The sequence below is a fragment of the Heptranchias perlo genome, chromosome 3, assembly GCF_035084215.1.
Source record: "Heptranchias perlo isolate sHepPer1 chromosome 3, sHepPer1.hap1, whole genome shotgun sequence".
NCBI lineage: Eukaryota > Metazoa > Chordata > Chondrichthyes > Hexanchiformes > Hexanchidae > Heptranchias > Heptranchias perlo.
The window spans coordinates 59,272,390-59,288,195 of NC_090327.1; the positions used below are offsets into that span (position 1 = coordinate 59,272,390).

The window sequence follows — 15,806 nt, forward strand, 5'->3', positions numbered from 1 at the left end:
CAAGCTCCGAAATTCAGGGCTCAAGCTCCTCCAGCTGACGACACTTACTGCACCTGTGGTTATCCAGGACACAGGAAGCATCCTGGAGTTCCCACATGGTACAGGCCGTGCATTCGATGGGTCTGAGCTGCCCTGCCATGCCTCAATTTATTATATTATTAACTAAACTTAACAAAAATAAACTTAAAGACTTTAAAAAAAAACATTCACCAGAAAAAAAACACTCAGCAACTCCCCAATCAGCTACTTCCCTTGTGCTGACGTCACTTTAGATGTTTCTGCACCTCTCCGCTCTCTCGCTCCTCCTTTTATCACTGATCCCGCTCTCTCTCTCCTCTCTCGCTCCTCCTTTTATCACTGATCCTACTCTTTCTCTCCTCTCTCACTCCTCCTTTTATCGCTTTTATCTACTGTCATATCTTTTGATCTTATTTCCCAATCTACCTTAGCCAACTCGCCCCTCATACCTACATAATTGGCTTTGTTTAAATTTAAGACCCTAGTTTCGGACTTAACTACATCACTTTCAAACTCAATATGAGATTCTATCATATTATGATTGCTCTTCCCCAGAGGATCCTTTATTATAAGATTACTAATTAATCCTGTCTCATTACACAATACTAGATCTAAAATAGCCTGTTCCCTAGTTGGTTCCTCAATATATTGTTCTAGAAAACTGTCTCGGATGCATTCCATGAACTCATCCTCCAAACTACTTTTGTCAATTTGGTTTGCCCAGTCTATATGAAGATTAAAGTCCTCCATGATTATTGCATTACCCTTGTTACCTGCTCCTCTGTTTTCCTGATTTATACTCTGTCCAACACTGTAACTACTGTTAGGGGGCCTGTAAACTACTCCCACCAGTGTTTTCTGCCCCTTGTTATTTCTTAGCTCCAACCATACTAATTCGACAACCTGATTTTCTGAGCTAAGATCCTTTCTCTCTGCTGTCTTTATCACTTCCTTTATTATCAGGGCTATTTTAACTCCTTTATTAACCCGCGCCCGGTGGTTCCGATGCAGGCAACACAAGACATTCGTGCTGCCTGGCCACTTACCTTTTCAAAGTGTAGCAATCAGGCCTAGCCACGATGTTTGCACCAGGCTCGCACTTCTCACCAGCAAGGGGGACTCAAATCTCGCGTGATTTGCTCGCATCTCTTAAAGGCAGCCTGCACCTCTTATTTGCAAAAGATAAGATACGGGTCCGCACGGAGTCTGAACGGAGATCAGACATCACACATGTAAAACACAGATGCAGGTTCTGTCCCTATGTTTACAAACTGTTGAATTATGTTAAAACATTGAATAAAGATTGCGCACTACTAAATCCCGCATCCTCCAATCTGCATGCCTGACCTCACCAATCTGCTGATCTGAGTTTGGCCTGCGAGACAGTGTGCACCAAGGTTTTCTGCTGATGCACTAGAGGCCTTGGTGCAAGAGGTGGACAGAAAGAGGGGCATCCTATATCCACATTTGGGAGGCAAGAGGCCCTCCAGACATATGCTCAAGAGGCAGTGGGAGGCAGTAAAGGACAGAGTCAATGTCAGGCGCAAAGCACCATGAACATGGATGCAGTGCAGGAAGAATTTCAACGCTTTGACACGAGTGGTCAAGGTGAGTGAGGTCAACTGTCAAGTGGCATCTCCTACCAACTGCACCACTAGCCGCATCCACTGCTCCACGCACTACATTCCCCTATCACCCACCTACCAACAAACTCTTTCAATCAGTACTCAATTCTTCCAATCAGATGCTTCCTCTCACTCTCACCCATTACTACTGTTGCAATCCGCACACATACAACTCACAGGTCACACACACTGGCAGCTATTCAACCATGACAGGCACATCACCCAGACATCCTGCAGGACACTCACCGACACACTTCTTGCTTTCTTGCAGGAGAAGGTGGCGGATAACAGGAGGCAGCAAGTGACAGTGGCATTTAGCCCTTCAAGCCTGATCCGCCATCTAATGAGGTCATGGTTGATCTGTGACCTAATTCCATATACCCGCCTTAGCCCCATATCCCTTAATACCCTCGGTTCAGAGAAATCCATCAATCTCAGACTTAAAATGAACAATTGAGCTAGCATCAACTGCCGTTTGCGGAAGAGCGTTCCAAACTTCTACCACCCTTTGCGTGTAGAAGCGTTTCCTAACTTCACTCCCGCAAGTCCTGGCTCTAAATGTTAGGCTATGTCCCCTCGTCCTACTACTCAAGTATAGGAGACCTCCAAAAACAGGTATAAATGCATCAGCAGCCAAATGCAATAATCCATCAACTAACCTGTAAATCCTGCATGGTCCCTTTAAATAGCGCTGGTCGGGGGTCCTCCAGGCCGTCGAAGACATGTTAAGGTGCTTGTGGTTAAAACAATGCGTTGAGTGGAGCGTTAAGTGCCAAAATGGTGTCTATGCCTTTAAATCAGCATTGCACACTGATCTAACGGATATTCTCCTTACATTACACGCTGCTGGCTTTCGTTAGCTGTGCCTGCACTAAACCCTTTACCAAGATGGCATCTGGCACGTCATGCGAGAAGCATGCGCGCCTCCCGAACGCTATTTTGGAACTTCGGGAGGCACCCGGTGTCAGTATCAAGTTCTCCCAGGTCGGTTCACCAGTGTGTTGGTTTTTACAAAAAATATAACGGGCACTACATTGCCGAATTTCTAGCCCTCTGTCCCTTCCTGACTCACTCTGCTTGTTTTATTCTCTTATATATTGATATATTCTCAGAAAGTAAATATCAATATTACATGTGGTGGGATATAGGCAAGGATGGTAGTAGAGGCAGTGGGGCAAGTCAGGACATATTGCTTATGTGGTTAGTATGCAATGTTTAATTTTTTGTAAAAATTAACACACTGGTGAACCGACCTAGGAGAACTTGATACTGACACCGGGTGCCTGAAATGGGAAGCGTTCCCCAGCATTAATAGCGCTCACCTTGATGAGCACAATTTTTTTTTAAATCCAGCACAGAATAAATACGGCCCACTGTAAATAATGACTTCAAGTTTGTAATCTATTATCTCGGTTTACATGATTTCATTAACCATTTAAGCTTTGTTCTTGAGGTTCACAATCTCATCAGAAAACCTGAATTGGTTCACAGCCTGGAGCAAAATCTGCACCTACATTTCCTGGATTTAAGTAAGGGGAGTGTGTTACTATGGGAAGACATTCCATTTCAGGCAAATAGAAAGTCTAACTGCCTAGATTTCTCAGTATCTTTGTTTAGATATTCTTAACCTAGCATACCTAGCACAAAGGAAGATGATAGTGGTTGTTGGAGACCAATCATCTCAGCCCCAGGACATTGCTGCAGGAGTTCCTCAGGGCAGTGTCCTAGGCCCAACTATCTTCAGCTGCTTCATCAATGACCTTCCCTCCATCATAAGGTCAGAAATGGGATGTTCGCTGATGATTGCACAGTGTTCAGTTCCATTCGCAACCCCTCAAATCATGAAGCAGTCCGAGCCCGCATGCAGCAAGACCTGGACAACATCCAGGCTTGGGCTCATAAGTGGCAAGTAACATTCTCGCCAGGCAAGTGCCAGGCAATGACCATCTCCAACAAGAGAGAGTCTAACCACCTCTCCTTGACATTCAATGGCATTACCATCGCCGAATCCCCCACCATTAACATCCTGGGGGTCACCATTGACCAGAAACTTAACTGGACCAGCCATATAAATACTGTGGCTGCAAGAGCAGGTCAGAGGCTGGATATTCTGCGCCGAGTAACTCACCTCCTGACTCCCCAAAGCCTTTCCACCATCTACAAGGCACAAGTCAGGAGTGTGATGGAATACTCTGCACTTGCCTGGATGAGTGCAGCTCCAACAACACTCAAGAAGCTCAACACCATCCAAGACAAAGCAGCCTGCTTGATTGGCACCCCATCCACCACCCTAAACATTCATTCCCTTCACCACCAGCGCACAGTGGCTGCAGTGTGTACCATCCACAGGATGCACTGCAGCAACTCGCCAAAGCTTCTTCGACAGCACCTCCCAAGCCTCTACCGCCTAGAAGGACAAGAGCAGCAGGTACATGGGAACAACACCACCTGCACGTTCCCCTCCAAGTTACACACCATCCCGACTTGGAAATATATCGCCGTTCCTTCATCGTCGCTGGGTCAAAATCCTGAAACTCCCTTCCTAACAGCACTGTGGGAGAACCTTCACCACACGGACTGCAGCAGTTCAAGAAGGCAGCTCACCACCACCTTCTCAAGGGCAATTAGGGATGGGCAATAAATGATGGCCTCGCCAGCGACGCCCACATCCCATGAATGAATTAAAAAACAACAAGGTGATAGGTTTCTGTGCTTGCCAGACATCTGAGTAACAAAAAAAGCCTTGTAATCACTCCCACTTACTCCATTATTCTGTAAAAATCCCGAACTTTGCTTCTCAGTATCATTCAACAAATTTGGACTGATTACTTTACAACTGTTAATTCTTCAGTGTGGAAGCCATGAACTACTTGGAGAATTCTGATGATATTGACTAGCAGCCACAAAAAAATGAAATAATACTGTTCATAGATACTACACAGCATATATCTGTTTGTCTGACTGTAATATAGCACACACTTCTGTGAGCATCACTTACTTCATTTCACACTTTAGCCATAACTCTTCAGACATCACACATCAGATGTCACACTTTAATGCACCTTCTGATTTACTGTGAGCCCACAGAGGCTAGCATATGTGTAGCTATGTATGTATACATAGAAATAAAAAACAAAAGATAGGTGGTAGTGATTATAAGCTGTTAATCTGATTTCAGAGTTCAGATGACTATTTTAATCACTTGACCTTGTTCTCATGGGTTATAATATCACCTAGACCCTGAGAGAAAATTATTGCCTAGTAACTTTCAAATATCTATTATTCTCTATTTACATTGCAACTCATCAAGTGTGGTCATTGTGAGATGGGCCTGATTTGCTTTAAAATGCAGGTGTTACTTGTATAGTGCTGTATACTGCACTGACAAAGCTCAGGAGAGTGATATTCTTCATGTCTGCCAGCAGGAATATTGAAGTCAATGTATTTAGGTATTACTTTGAACACACTAAATGGTGTAATAACAGTTGATATATGCTCGTAATGCTTCTGTAGCATTGAAATTGATCTCCCTTCTATTTAACCAGGTATGGGAAGAGAAAGACTTTTCAGATTGAATTTTCAATTCGGCACAACCTGACTGGAAGTTTGGTGGAGCACAATTTGCATCCACCTAATCTAATGAGTACTGACCTTGTCTTAATTTCTGGAGTTAGCCTAATTATCATTTTTAGAATGAGACCCAAACATCAGAAACACCTCTGATTGGCAGCTTGCCCATTTAGGGACTGGAAATAGTTTGCTGGTGCAGGATTTAACGGCCTGCAGCAGTTTAAACGAGCAGGGATCATTATTACAATTTTTACCCAAAGAAAAAAGCTTTGTTAATTCAGAATGGCAGCTAACTTTAAAGAAGTGCAAAGATCCCCGAGGTTCTCTGAGAGGGCAGTGAAAATGCTGCTGCAGGAAGTGAGACAGAAGAGGGAGATACTCTGTGACACTGAGTGCTGCAGGGTGCCAAGGAGAGCTGCGCACAGACACTGGGAGTAGGTAGCCAGGTCAGTCAGTGCTAATTTCGCCACTACCTATTAAACCAGGAGGTGTCAGGAGAAGTTTAATGACCATACCTGGCCAGCTAAGGTAAAAGAAGCCAGCCACATCTTCCAGGAATGCACTGTACTGAGTACATCTGCCACTTACAATGCCCTGCCTCTCATATTGTGTTAGTGATTTAATAGTTTACCATCAACGCCAAGAGGTAATCCAGTCCCTGTTAAATTCTCAGCCTTCATCTGGAAGTTTTCCTTCACTCACAACCTTACACGCATTCACCCCTCAAAAGCCTCTCATTGAACATAACTGTTTGTTGTATGTACCTGTCAACACACCCATTATGAGCTGCATGCTGACACCCGGGTTTTACTGGATATCACAGAGATAAAAAGTAATTTTCACTTTTTGCATTCTCTTCCAAGGAGAAGACATCCCATAACACCACAGAGAAAACCACTGACTCTCACCTGCTATATGGAACAGGCTCAGCAAATACTGAGGAGGAAGGCAATTTACCATGTCTGAGATGGGGAAGTAGGAGGACATGTGCCAGTTCCAGGTTCAGGATAAATATCTGCATCTCTTCCTCATCATCCTATTATACCCACATTAGGAAGTAGATTTTGAGGCCTCCCACCTGGTGAAAATAGGACGGTGGTGCCCTGAAAATGGTGGGGAATTACTTATCACCCCATTCCCGTCGTCGCTGTGTGTGGCGCAGTCTTCCCCCAGGCCTACCTTGGACAGGCGGACCGCCCGGCTGAGTCAGGCATCAGGTCACTTTGAAATGTGAATCGGGGTCCTATAACATATGACCCTGTTAGGACAGTACTGGCACACTCCGCCCACTATCAGTTGGCGGCCCACCGAAGAGGAGCTAACAGTGCATTTGCATTTATTTTTGTGGGGCCGAGAGGAGGATCCTCTGGGGTCCTCAAAACCAGCCTAGGCTCCGTGTCCCTCCCATCCTGAAATCGGACTTATGCAATGCATCTGTGCACAGCTGATTGGCAGATGTTACTGATGATCCCAGTGGCAACCTGAAATGATCCAACAACATGAAAGTTCAGGACAATTGTTACCTTCACAGCCACTGGCAGTAAAGTACCTGTTGTGGAGGTAGGTTGTAAGTCAGTGATGGCTTACATGGTAAAGTGAAGTCTCCACAGACACTGCTCCTCTAACAAATTAAGGTATATGCATTTTTCCATGCATATTCTGGTATGAGGGTACAGGCGTGTGGGTGCAACGTGCTTCTGGTACTGGCTGACCAACCGAACAACGCTTCATTATTTCTCATCTTATTATAAAACTTATTAAAAAAAATAAAGATACAGGGAAATTTCCAATGGGAAACCCATTATGCCCTGTCTAAAATGTGAGGGGAAAAATGGCAACCCATAGTGATGTTAAATGATACAATAGAAAAAAACATAAACCGCTTCAAAAATGAGAGAAATAAGCTTTCAATTGATGCTAACAATGTTGATGCGAGGCTCTTTACATTCTCTTCTGCAATCTCGCTAGAGCCTAACAAACCAACAAGATGGAAATGACAGAAAATGGATGTATGATGTCATCATGTCATTTTTATCTCATTTGCATGCAACAGCCCAAAAATAGGCAGAACTCACTGTAGACCCTGGAAATGATGGTGGAAAATAGGGTGGAGGAAAAAAAATAGGTTGAGATATGGCATAACGGGACTCCACCAATTTTCTGATCTGATCCATCCAGTTTATCTCATCAGAAAATACAGGCTTTTAGCTACAGCAAATGGTATTAGAATAAGGCAGCAATTTAAACGTCTATGCTAGCAGGGAGTTGCTTCAGGACTCCATTTAGAGTGTTCAAAATTATACCTAAATAAATTTAGTGGGTGCTTGAATCAAATTCTCAGCTCCCATACTCACACTTTAGTTATGTAAGGAATCTTACAATACCAGGTTATAGTCCAACAGTTTTATTTGAAAATCACAAGCTGTCGGAGGCTTCCTCCTTCGTCAGGTGAGGAAGGAGGAAGCCTCCGAAAGCTTGTGATTTTCAAATAAAACTGTTGGACTATAACCTGGTGTTGTAAGATTCCTTACATTTGTCCACCCCAGTCCATCACCGGCATCTCCACATCACACTTTAGTTGGTTCTCTACATCCTGATATAAAAGTCGAATATAGCGGAGTGCCAAGTGAAGTGGCCAACATATTGAATACGCAGGTGACGGGTTTACAGAGCAAATTTTATATCGCCTTCAATGGTAAGTAATTCAAAATGTAGCAATAACAGAGTGGGGGGTGGTCACTGCATTGAGGTAACCATGACTGTAGGCTGAACTGTGATTCCAAAAATCGTCACAACGTATGAATGTAAAGAAGTAAAGTTATGCAATCATATAGCACCTTATCATGTTTCTTAGAAATGTCTAAAAGCACTTCACAAAAAATGAATAACATTTGGTGTGCAGTGATTGTTACTATTTAGGCAAATGGGAGAACCATTTTACACACAGCAAGATCCCACAAACAACAATGAGATTAATGCTCTTAACTTTTTTTGGTTTTAGTCAGAACACCAGGAGAACTCCCTGCTCTTCTTCAAATAGTGCCATAAGATCTTTAGCATCTACAGGCATACGGGATATATTCCGTTTCAAGTCTCATCCAAAGGATGACATCTTCAACAATGCAGCATTCCCTCAGTACTGCAGTGGAGTGTCAACCTAGGTTATGTGCTCAAGTCACAATGAGCAGATTACCCATTTGAGGAAAGTGTTATAATGTACTCTTTATGCTTGTAAAACTGTTACCGTGGAACACTCATTTAATTATGATACCAATACCTGTTGCTGTTGACGCACATCCAGACGCATTCTCTTAGCTGCATTCCTGCTCTCGCTCTCACAAGCTGTGGCCAAGATATTCTCTGCTACTGCAGATGTGAGGTGTGAAGGGATGGGACGAGACTGAAGAAAGAAATACAAAAGAAATATTATACCGGGCTTTAAAAAAGAGATAGTTAAAAACTAACACAAAATATTTAATGATGGTGTTTCTAAAATAACAAAACTATCACAAATCCATAGCATACCTGTCTGCTCTGATATACTGCAAACCAAAGAAAGAAAATTACAAATCCTAATAATAAAAAAAATGATGAGCACTCAAGAGGCCAAATCTGGCAATGCCACAGAAATCCATCAAAAACTCATTTTTCTAGCTTTTCTGTAGACTGAATTCAATCCGGTTCATTAGTCTGCGCATTTCAACAGCCAGTGGCATCTTCTGGGTACTGGTGCTGCAAATCAAGTGCTGTGTTACTACCTTGCCAATTAAACTCAAATGCCTTGTACCCTCTAAAATGCTTGGAAGCATCCTGCACCATAATAAAATATTTTAGGCACTCTGCAATTTATCTTGGTCCTTAATGCTGAAATGAATTTTATCACTTTGCAGACAATTGTTTCAGAAATATTACAGGAAGAAGAAAACATTCATTCTGATTTACTGGCAAAAATAGTCAATTAAGTAAGTTCAAAGAATCTACTACAAACATTGCAATTATCTTTATATGCAAATATAAACATTAGAAAATTAAAGTTGGGAGGAAATGTGAAATGGATTTATTTGAAGAAAAGCATGAGGGTTAAAACATTTTCAAGATGACATTGCAATTAATATTAATAGGAGCAGGTCTGAGGTCACATGGTGAAATATTCCTCATAAACAACCACTCTCCATGATGTCTTCTCTATTTTCATTGTATACCAGTATTTGTTTTATCTGGAGATTGACAGTGTTAAAGCTACATCATCATATTGAAACTATGAACAATTGTAACCCTTTTGTAATAAGACATCATTAATTTTTACTTTCAAAATACTTTAAAGCACAGAAGACACAATATTTTAACAACTAAAGGTTAAATCATTCTGCATGGGGACATTAAGGCATTTTTGGTAGTAAGTCGTTACAAATAACTGATCATTGTCATTGTCCTATCGCTGTGACATTGTCCGTTGGTACATGGTAAGTTACTGCCAATGGTAAATTAGTATGGCAAATGAGAAAATGCTTTCAACAATTGGCTTAACTATTTAAGCTTGAATCAATGCCTTTGATTCCTAAACATCCTATATAGTAACATAGGAATTGCTGGACGAAAAAAGACCAAGGTCCATCTAGTTTGCCTTCTACCATCCTGGCAGTCACATGATACAATGATAAATATCATATCATAATGCCAAAAACCCAAAATGCAGTATATGACTGACGTGAAAAGAATAACAAAGCTCAGATTCACAGAACAGGAGGTGCATCTTATTGTGGATGAGATGTTGAGCAGAGAATCTGAGTAAATCCCCAAACTCCTGGAGATATACCAGAGGTTACTGAGTAGCTGCACCCCAACTCCCATAAAACAGGTCTGGATGGAAGACAGGAAATATTTCAATTACATGAAACAAAATGCAAAATCACAAATGCATTGACACAGGGGTAAGACTAGCTGAACCTGAAGAAGTTAATACCTGTACAGAAGGGGGCTTGAAGCCTATGATATAGGAGGGACTACTACTGAAATAATGGGCTCGATTTTAGCACCCGCGATCGGGTGCGTTCCTGGCGGGAGGGCTACAAAAATCGGGAATTCCCGGTGCGGGTCGGGAGCCCGGTTACAACCCGCCCCATTTCCGGGTTCCCCACTGACGCGCTGACATGCGCGCGCAGCCCCCGCATGTGGGACTCCTGCCAGCTTTGCCACTTAAGGTATTTACCTAGGTATTTCAGGTCGTTTAGAGACCTGAATAACATGATATTTTAGGAGGGTTGGGATTTTGCAAACAACTGGGACTGTTTCCCGTACTGGGGGAAACATTCCCAGTTGAAATGGACGTGTTGCAGCCATCAGCCTGTGGCAGCTGCAAAGGTCCATTTGACAGGTGGGGGGGTGGGGGAGACCCTCACTCATTGCAGGAGGCCACTCTGTCACTTTGGACAAAGTTTGGCCTCCACCACCCTCCTCTTAACAACAAAATTCACCAACTTGCACACTTACCCCGGGGTCCAGACACATGTACCTACCTTGCGGACCCCCTCAGATGTACATCTTCCGGATGGGGGCCGCCGTAGCTGCAGTCATGACCTCCTCGGAGGATGAACAGCATCACCAGCCTCGCCGGCCACGCCGTTTACCTCTGACACGTGGAGCTCCACAACACAGTGCTGTGACACATCCACCTGCACAGAAGGAGGGAGGGCAACCGCAGAGAGAGATGCGTCGCAGAGGACATTACTCTCGCCACAGGGTCCACAGACCAAGGCTCAGCTTCCTGGACCTCTCTGAGCACCAGTGCACACGGACACTCAGAGTCACTCGACATGCAGTCGTGGACATCTGCAGCCTCCTTCATGCCGAGCTGCTCCTGGCTGGCCCGAGCACCATCTTCTTACCTGTCACTGTCAAAGTCACCACTGCCCTCAACAACTTCTCCTCCGCATCCTTCCAGGATGCCACCGGGGACATCGCCGACGTCTCTCAGTCGTCTGCACAAAAGAGCCCTGCAAATACACCTCCACCCACTCTGCAGTGACACAATGGGTGGCATCAGTTGTGGGTCTTCATTGTGATCCTCAGGAAAGGGCATTATTGCACAAACCAGACAAGATTCGCAAAGACGTGACAGTAGTGGTGCCAATATAATATGTAATGTAAGTTGCTCAGAAATTAAATGTAAGTAATAACCATGATAAACCCTCAAACACCCTTGTGCATTCCCTTCATGCTCACGACACGTTTGCCTTACGCTGCCTACTGCACATATGTGATGCATGCCCTGTGGCTGCAGCACAGGTAGTGGCAGGTTGAGTGAGGCTGACTGTGAAAGAGATGCATGAGAGGGTGAGTATGAGAGAGAGCTATGAGATTGTATGAGGATTGGGTTGAGTGGTAGTGGCGGGATGAGTACTGGCGAGGTGAGTAAGTGCAGATAAGATGAGGATGAGGTTTGAGTGGGTGTGAGGGGTGATGTGACAGAGTAGTGTTGGCAGTGCAGAAGGAGATGTGGGGTGGGGGCGGTGATGTGGCAGACGGAGGGGAGGGGAATGAGTAAGTGTACTCACTTTGGCTGACCTACTTAGGTCATTGCAGCGCCTCCTGCACTGTAAGCAGGTGCGTGATATGTAGATGGTGCAGGTGACCTCCTATGCCACCTCGAGCCAGGCCTTCTTGGTGGCAGAGGCAGGCCGCTTCCTCCCGCCCGCCAGGGGGAGGATCTTTGTCCTCCCCCTCCTCCTTACCCCATCCAATAAGAGCTGGAGTGATGCATCATTAAACCTGGAAGCAGCCTTCCCCCTGGGCTGCTCCATGCTGTAATTTTTCCTATTTCTTGCAGCATCAGTCAGTGGAGGACTGCCCCTTTAAATAGAGCTCCTCCAGCTGACAGACCTTACTGTGCATGCGCAGTCCGCCCGCCGCGCAGATCAGCAGCGGGGAACCCGGAACAACAGGTAAGTGGATCCAATCAGCCTGCGATTACGCGCGGGGCAGACTGATTTCACCGGGCGCGTTACCCACGCGCCCAATCGACCCCCCGCCACAAACCCGCCGCCATGATAATATCGGGCCCAATGTCTCCAAGTACCTCTGAATCAGAATTTTTCTAAAAGTATTTATATTGCAATATTCAAAATGAAATTACATTGTCAAACATATATTAACACACATATACACATATATATAAAAAATTCTGAACACTGTGCACACATAAAACCACCTTTGATATTACTTGTGTGCCACACATTAAGGAACAATAATGCTGCAGACTTTGTATCGATTCAACATTATTTATGCATTGCACTGATGTGGAATCTGTAGCATAACAGCAGTTTTAAGCAATTGTACAAATTGATTTATGTGAAGCAGTATTGGAACATCTGAGGAGCCTGTCTCTCACCATTTTTGGCTTCACACCAGTTGCTACAACCACTGAAAAGCTCCCAGGTAATCTGCTGCACCACCTTTTGAATTTTTAATGACAGCAAAGACCTGAAAGAATAGTGCAATCTTTTCTAACATTAAAAATGTCACTAGCATTGTTATGCCAGTAAGTGGAGCTCTGTACGTACATTTAAGTAAGCATGCATGGAGTTGTGCTTTGGCTGAGCAGCAAGCAGGGCAGTACACGTTGATGCTGTCTGTTCGGATTGCCCTCAAAAAGAGCACTGGTATAAATCATCTAGAATATCCAGCACTAGAATCCATTACTAACATCAGCACATAGGAAGCTGATCCAGTAGAATAATAATCTACTTCACCATTGCCACAATATGAGTGAACACTAGTGTTAAAGGGATCAGCAGTACTAGAGGAGGAAGTATCAGCCGATTACCTCTTCATACAGGAACTGTACTCTAGGTTGTACAATTTTGTCAATGCCCAAGAAGTGGTGTGGACAGAATTGCAATATTCCTTAAATGACTTCCATGGTGTATTAGATTCTCGCACAGCTGGAATTCAGTCCACTATGCCTGTTAGCAACATGGTGGAGCAGTCCAGTCAACTATACAGGTTAATGAGGAGATTGTCTTACCATCTGCTTTCATTGCTGCTTTTAGTGGCTCAGGGGGTACATCTGGGTTTTGCTGACATAAGTCATCTCATCAATTTGAAGTATGCCCAATGCCACAATAATCTCTTCCCCATGACTGGAAGAAGCCAATGGTATGAAAATTGTTTTTTATCATCACCTTGATGACTAGCTGTTGCAATTAGGGACAAAGATTCAATATATTTGCTGTATGGCAAGAATTTTTTAAAAACTTATCTTATAAAGCAGCGCATCCTAATAATTGTTTTACTTAGTGTTTTAATCAATGTGGGATGAATTTTATGCTAGTCAGGGTAGTACAATCTGCTGCTTGATAAGTTTGAGATACCACCCATGCAGTTGCCTCCAAATACTAAGAGTAATGAAATGGCATCTGAGGCTTTTGATGTCATCTAGTTGCCAGGTATGTACAAACAGCAATCTTTCATTAGAACTACCCTAACTCTGAGATTATAAACAAAGGAATTCCTCTCTTTATGAATCCAGCTGCACTACCTGGAGTCAGTATAGATACAAACAGATCCTTAGAAAACTATAGTGATCCCCATTTAGAATTCTCTCCAAAGATACCTGCGGTTTAGCACCAGCTTCTTCACTTGTCTCTAATCAATAGCTTACAATTTCCTCTAAAGAAATGGAGATCTCGAGATTAAGGTTAATACTTGAGAAAAATGAAACTGTGCAAAGACAATTCCTGCCCTCTTTTGCATCAGCTCCCAGTTTCTCCTTTGGCTATTACCCCAATAAGCAACATTGCATCTTGCAAAAGAAAGACAGAGAGTTAAACAAGCATGTTATTGATAACAGAGGCACTATCACAAAGTTGCAGATTGTGAGTTTGGTGACCTTTTCAATAATTCCAAAAGTTTAAACACTGGGATTTTCATACAGGACGTCTGATGTGAACAAGGATTGTGCCCTTCAAAGACAACGCTGCTGAAAATATCACAGTGTGATTGCATTCTGTTGTCACATTGTATGTTATTGAGCTGGTCATTTGTTGGCAAAAATAGCCTTTAATATTCAGTTCTCTACAGAGGGACCCAATAATACATCACAATTCAACTGTATCAAACTCAGTTTTTGAATGAACTGTTCTGCGTTCAGCATCACACTTTTTCAATAGCCTCAGCTCCATCAAAGTGAGGTATACAATAAATTAAACATTACACTTGAATTATTCTATTGACATTCCATCTGGATGCTGAAGTACTTTTTTAGGCCCATTTAGTTTTTTCACGCAAGCAAATGAAAAATGTTCCTCATAAATGTTAATCTGTTGCTGACAATACAGTTTTCTTTATTTTTTGTAAATTTTCATTCTAACTTATCTTCTATCTTTTGGTGTGCCTGTTCTTCAACCTTTGTAGCTGACAGATAAGATGCAGAACCTGCAGTGCCATCAATGGCCCCTAAGAGCACTCTCCAATCCAGGTGTGACTCTCCCTCCTTGCAGGGAGAAGCTGCAGTCCTTGCTCAGTACTTCCATACTTGGTGAGGTTGAGAGAGTGGGGTGGAGGGTCAAACCTACATTTGTTCCACTTTGTGTCAAGGAGTGTTAGTGCTCTAATGCTCAGGACCATGGAAATACCTCAACTATTCAGATTTTAAAAATTGTTAGAATTATAGGTGGCACGAAAAGTGTCTGCCATCTATCCCTCGCCAAAAGGCCCCAAATTTTATTGACATAACTGAGTCAAACAAAAATCTAATTCTCTTTGATTTGCCTTGGCAAGGTACAGAATGTTAGATTTCCCCCTCTTCCAGCAATAAATATAACTGAGATGTGTTACTGCAGTGCTAAATTAGCGATTTTTAAATCTAAAAGCATCTTGGAGCCAAATATCCTGTGGTCCTGCTCTGTCAGTGAAAGTACAGCAGGGCCTGTTGTTTTTGCCCCTGAGCCTGGCCCACTTCCTGGTGTCATAGGCATTTAAATATTTTGACAGGCATTGGCGCCATTTATGGCCTGAGTAGGTGCCTGCCTCAGGTGGGGATGAGGGGGCATGGAAATTGCTGTGATGCCTCGCTGTAGCATAAGGTTTGCGATTGACTGCATCGCCAAAACTATGTTTTTTAAATTTTAAATCCCCCTTCCCCCACCTGAAGCCCCTAACAATGCTGGACACACAGATTCCCCTTGTACCCAGCGTTGCTAGGGCTCAAATGATGGGAAATACTTTATGTTATATATTACCTTCATTTAGATGGTGTCATAATACACCTGCCCATTGTCTTGGTAGATGCATTATGCATCCGATCCCACATCTGGCAGAATTTTTAATGTGTATGGAAGAGGGAAGGAACTCAGCAAAAACCGGGTCTTGCACTAAATTTCATCCCCATCCAGATAACGTCCTTTCTCCCCCCTCAGGTATTTGGAATTTTGGGACCCTTATGTCAAATATTCGTATACATCAGTGCAATTTGCATAGTATTAAAAACAATCTCTTCAGGATTCTAAAATTGTGTCCCATAACTGGAAATAAACACATACAAATAAATAATTTTGAGATGTGGAACTAGTATCAAAAGAATGTAGTTTTTCTTAT

At 43.2% G+C, this 15,806-nt stretch overlaps 1 protein-coding gene across 7 annotated transcripts in view; it reads right to left on the reverse strand.

The window, feature by feature from the left end:
- Positions 1-15,806, reverse strand: part of LOC137314484 (nucleolar protein 4-like) — a 426,906-nt gene that overhangs the window by 34,668 nt on the left and 376,432 nt on the right. For all 7 annotated transcript variants that reach the window (XM_067979813.1, XM_067979819.1, XM_067979838.1 and 4 more), the window contains one exon: positions 8,491-8,613. In XM_067979813.1, coding sequence (XP_067835914.1) covers positions 8,491-8,613 — 123 coding nt within the window. The remainder of the gene's footprint in view (positions 1-8,490; positions 8,614-15,806) is intronic.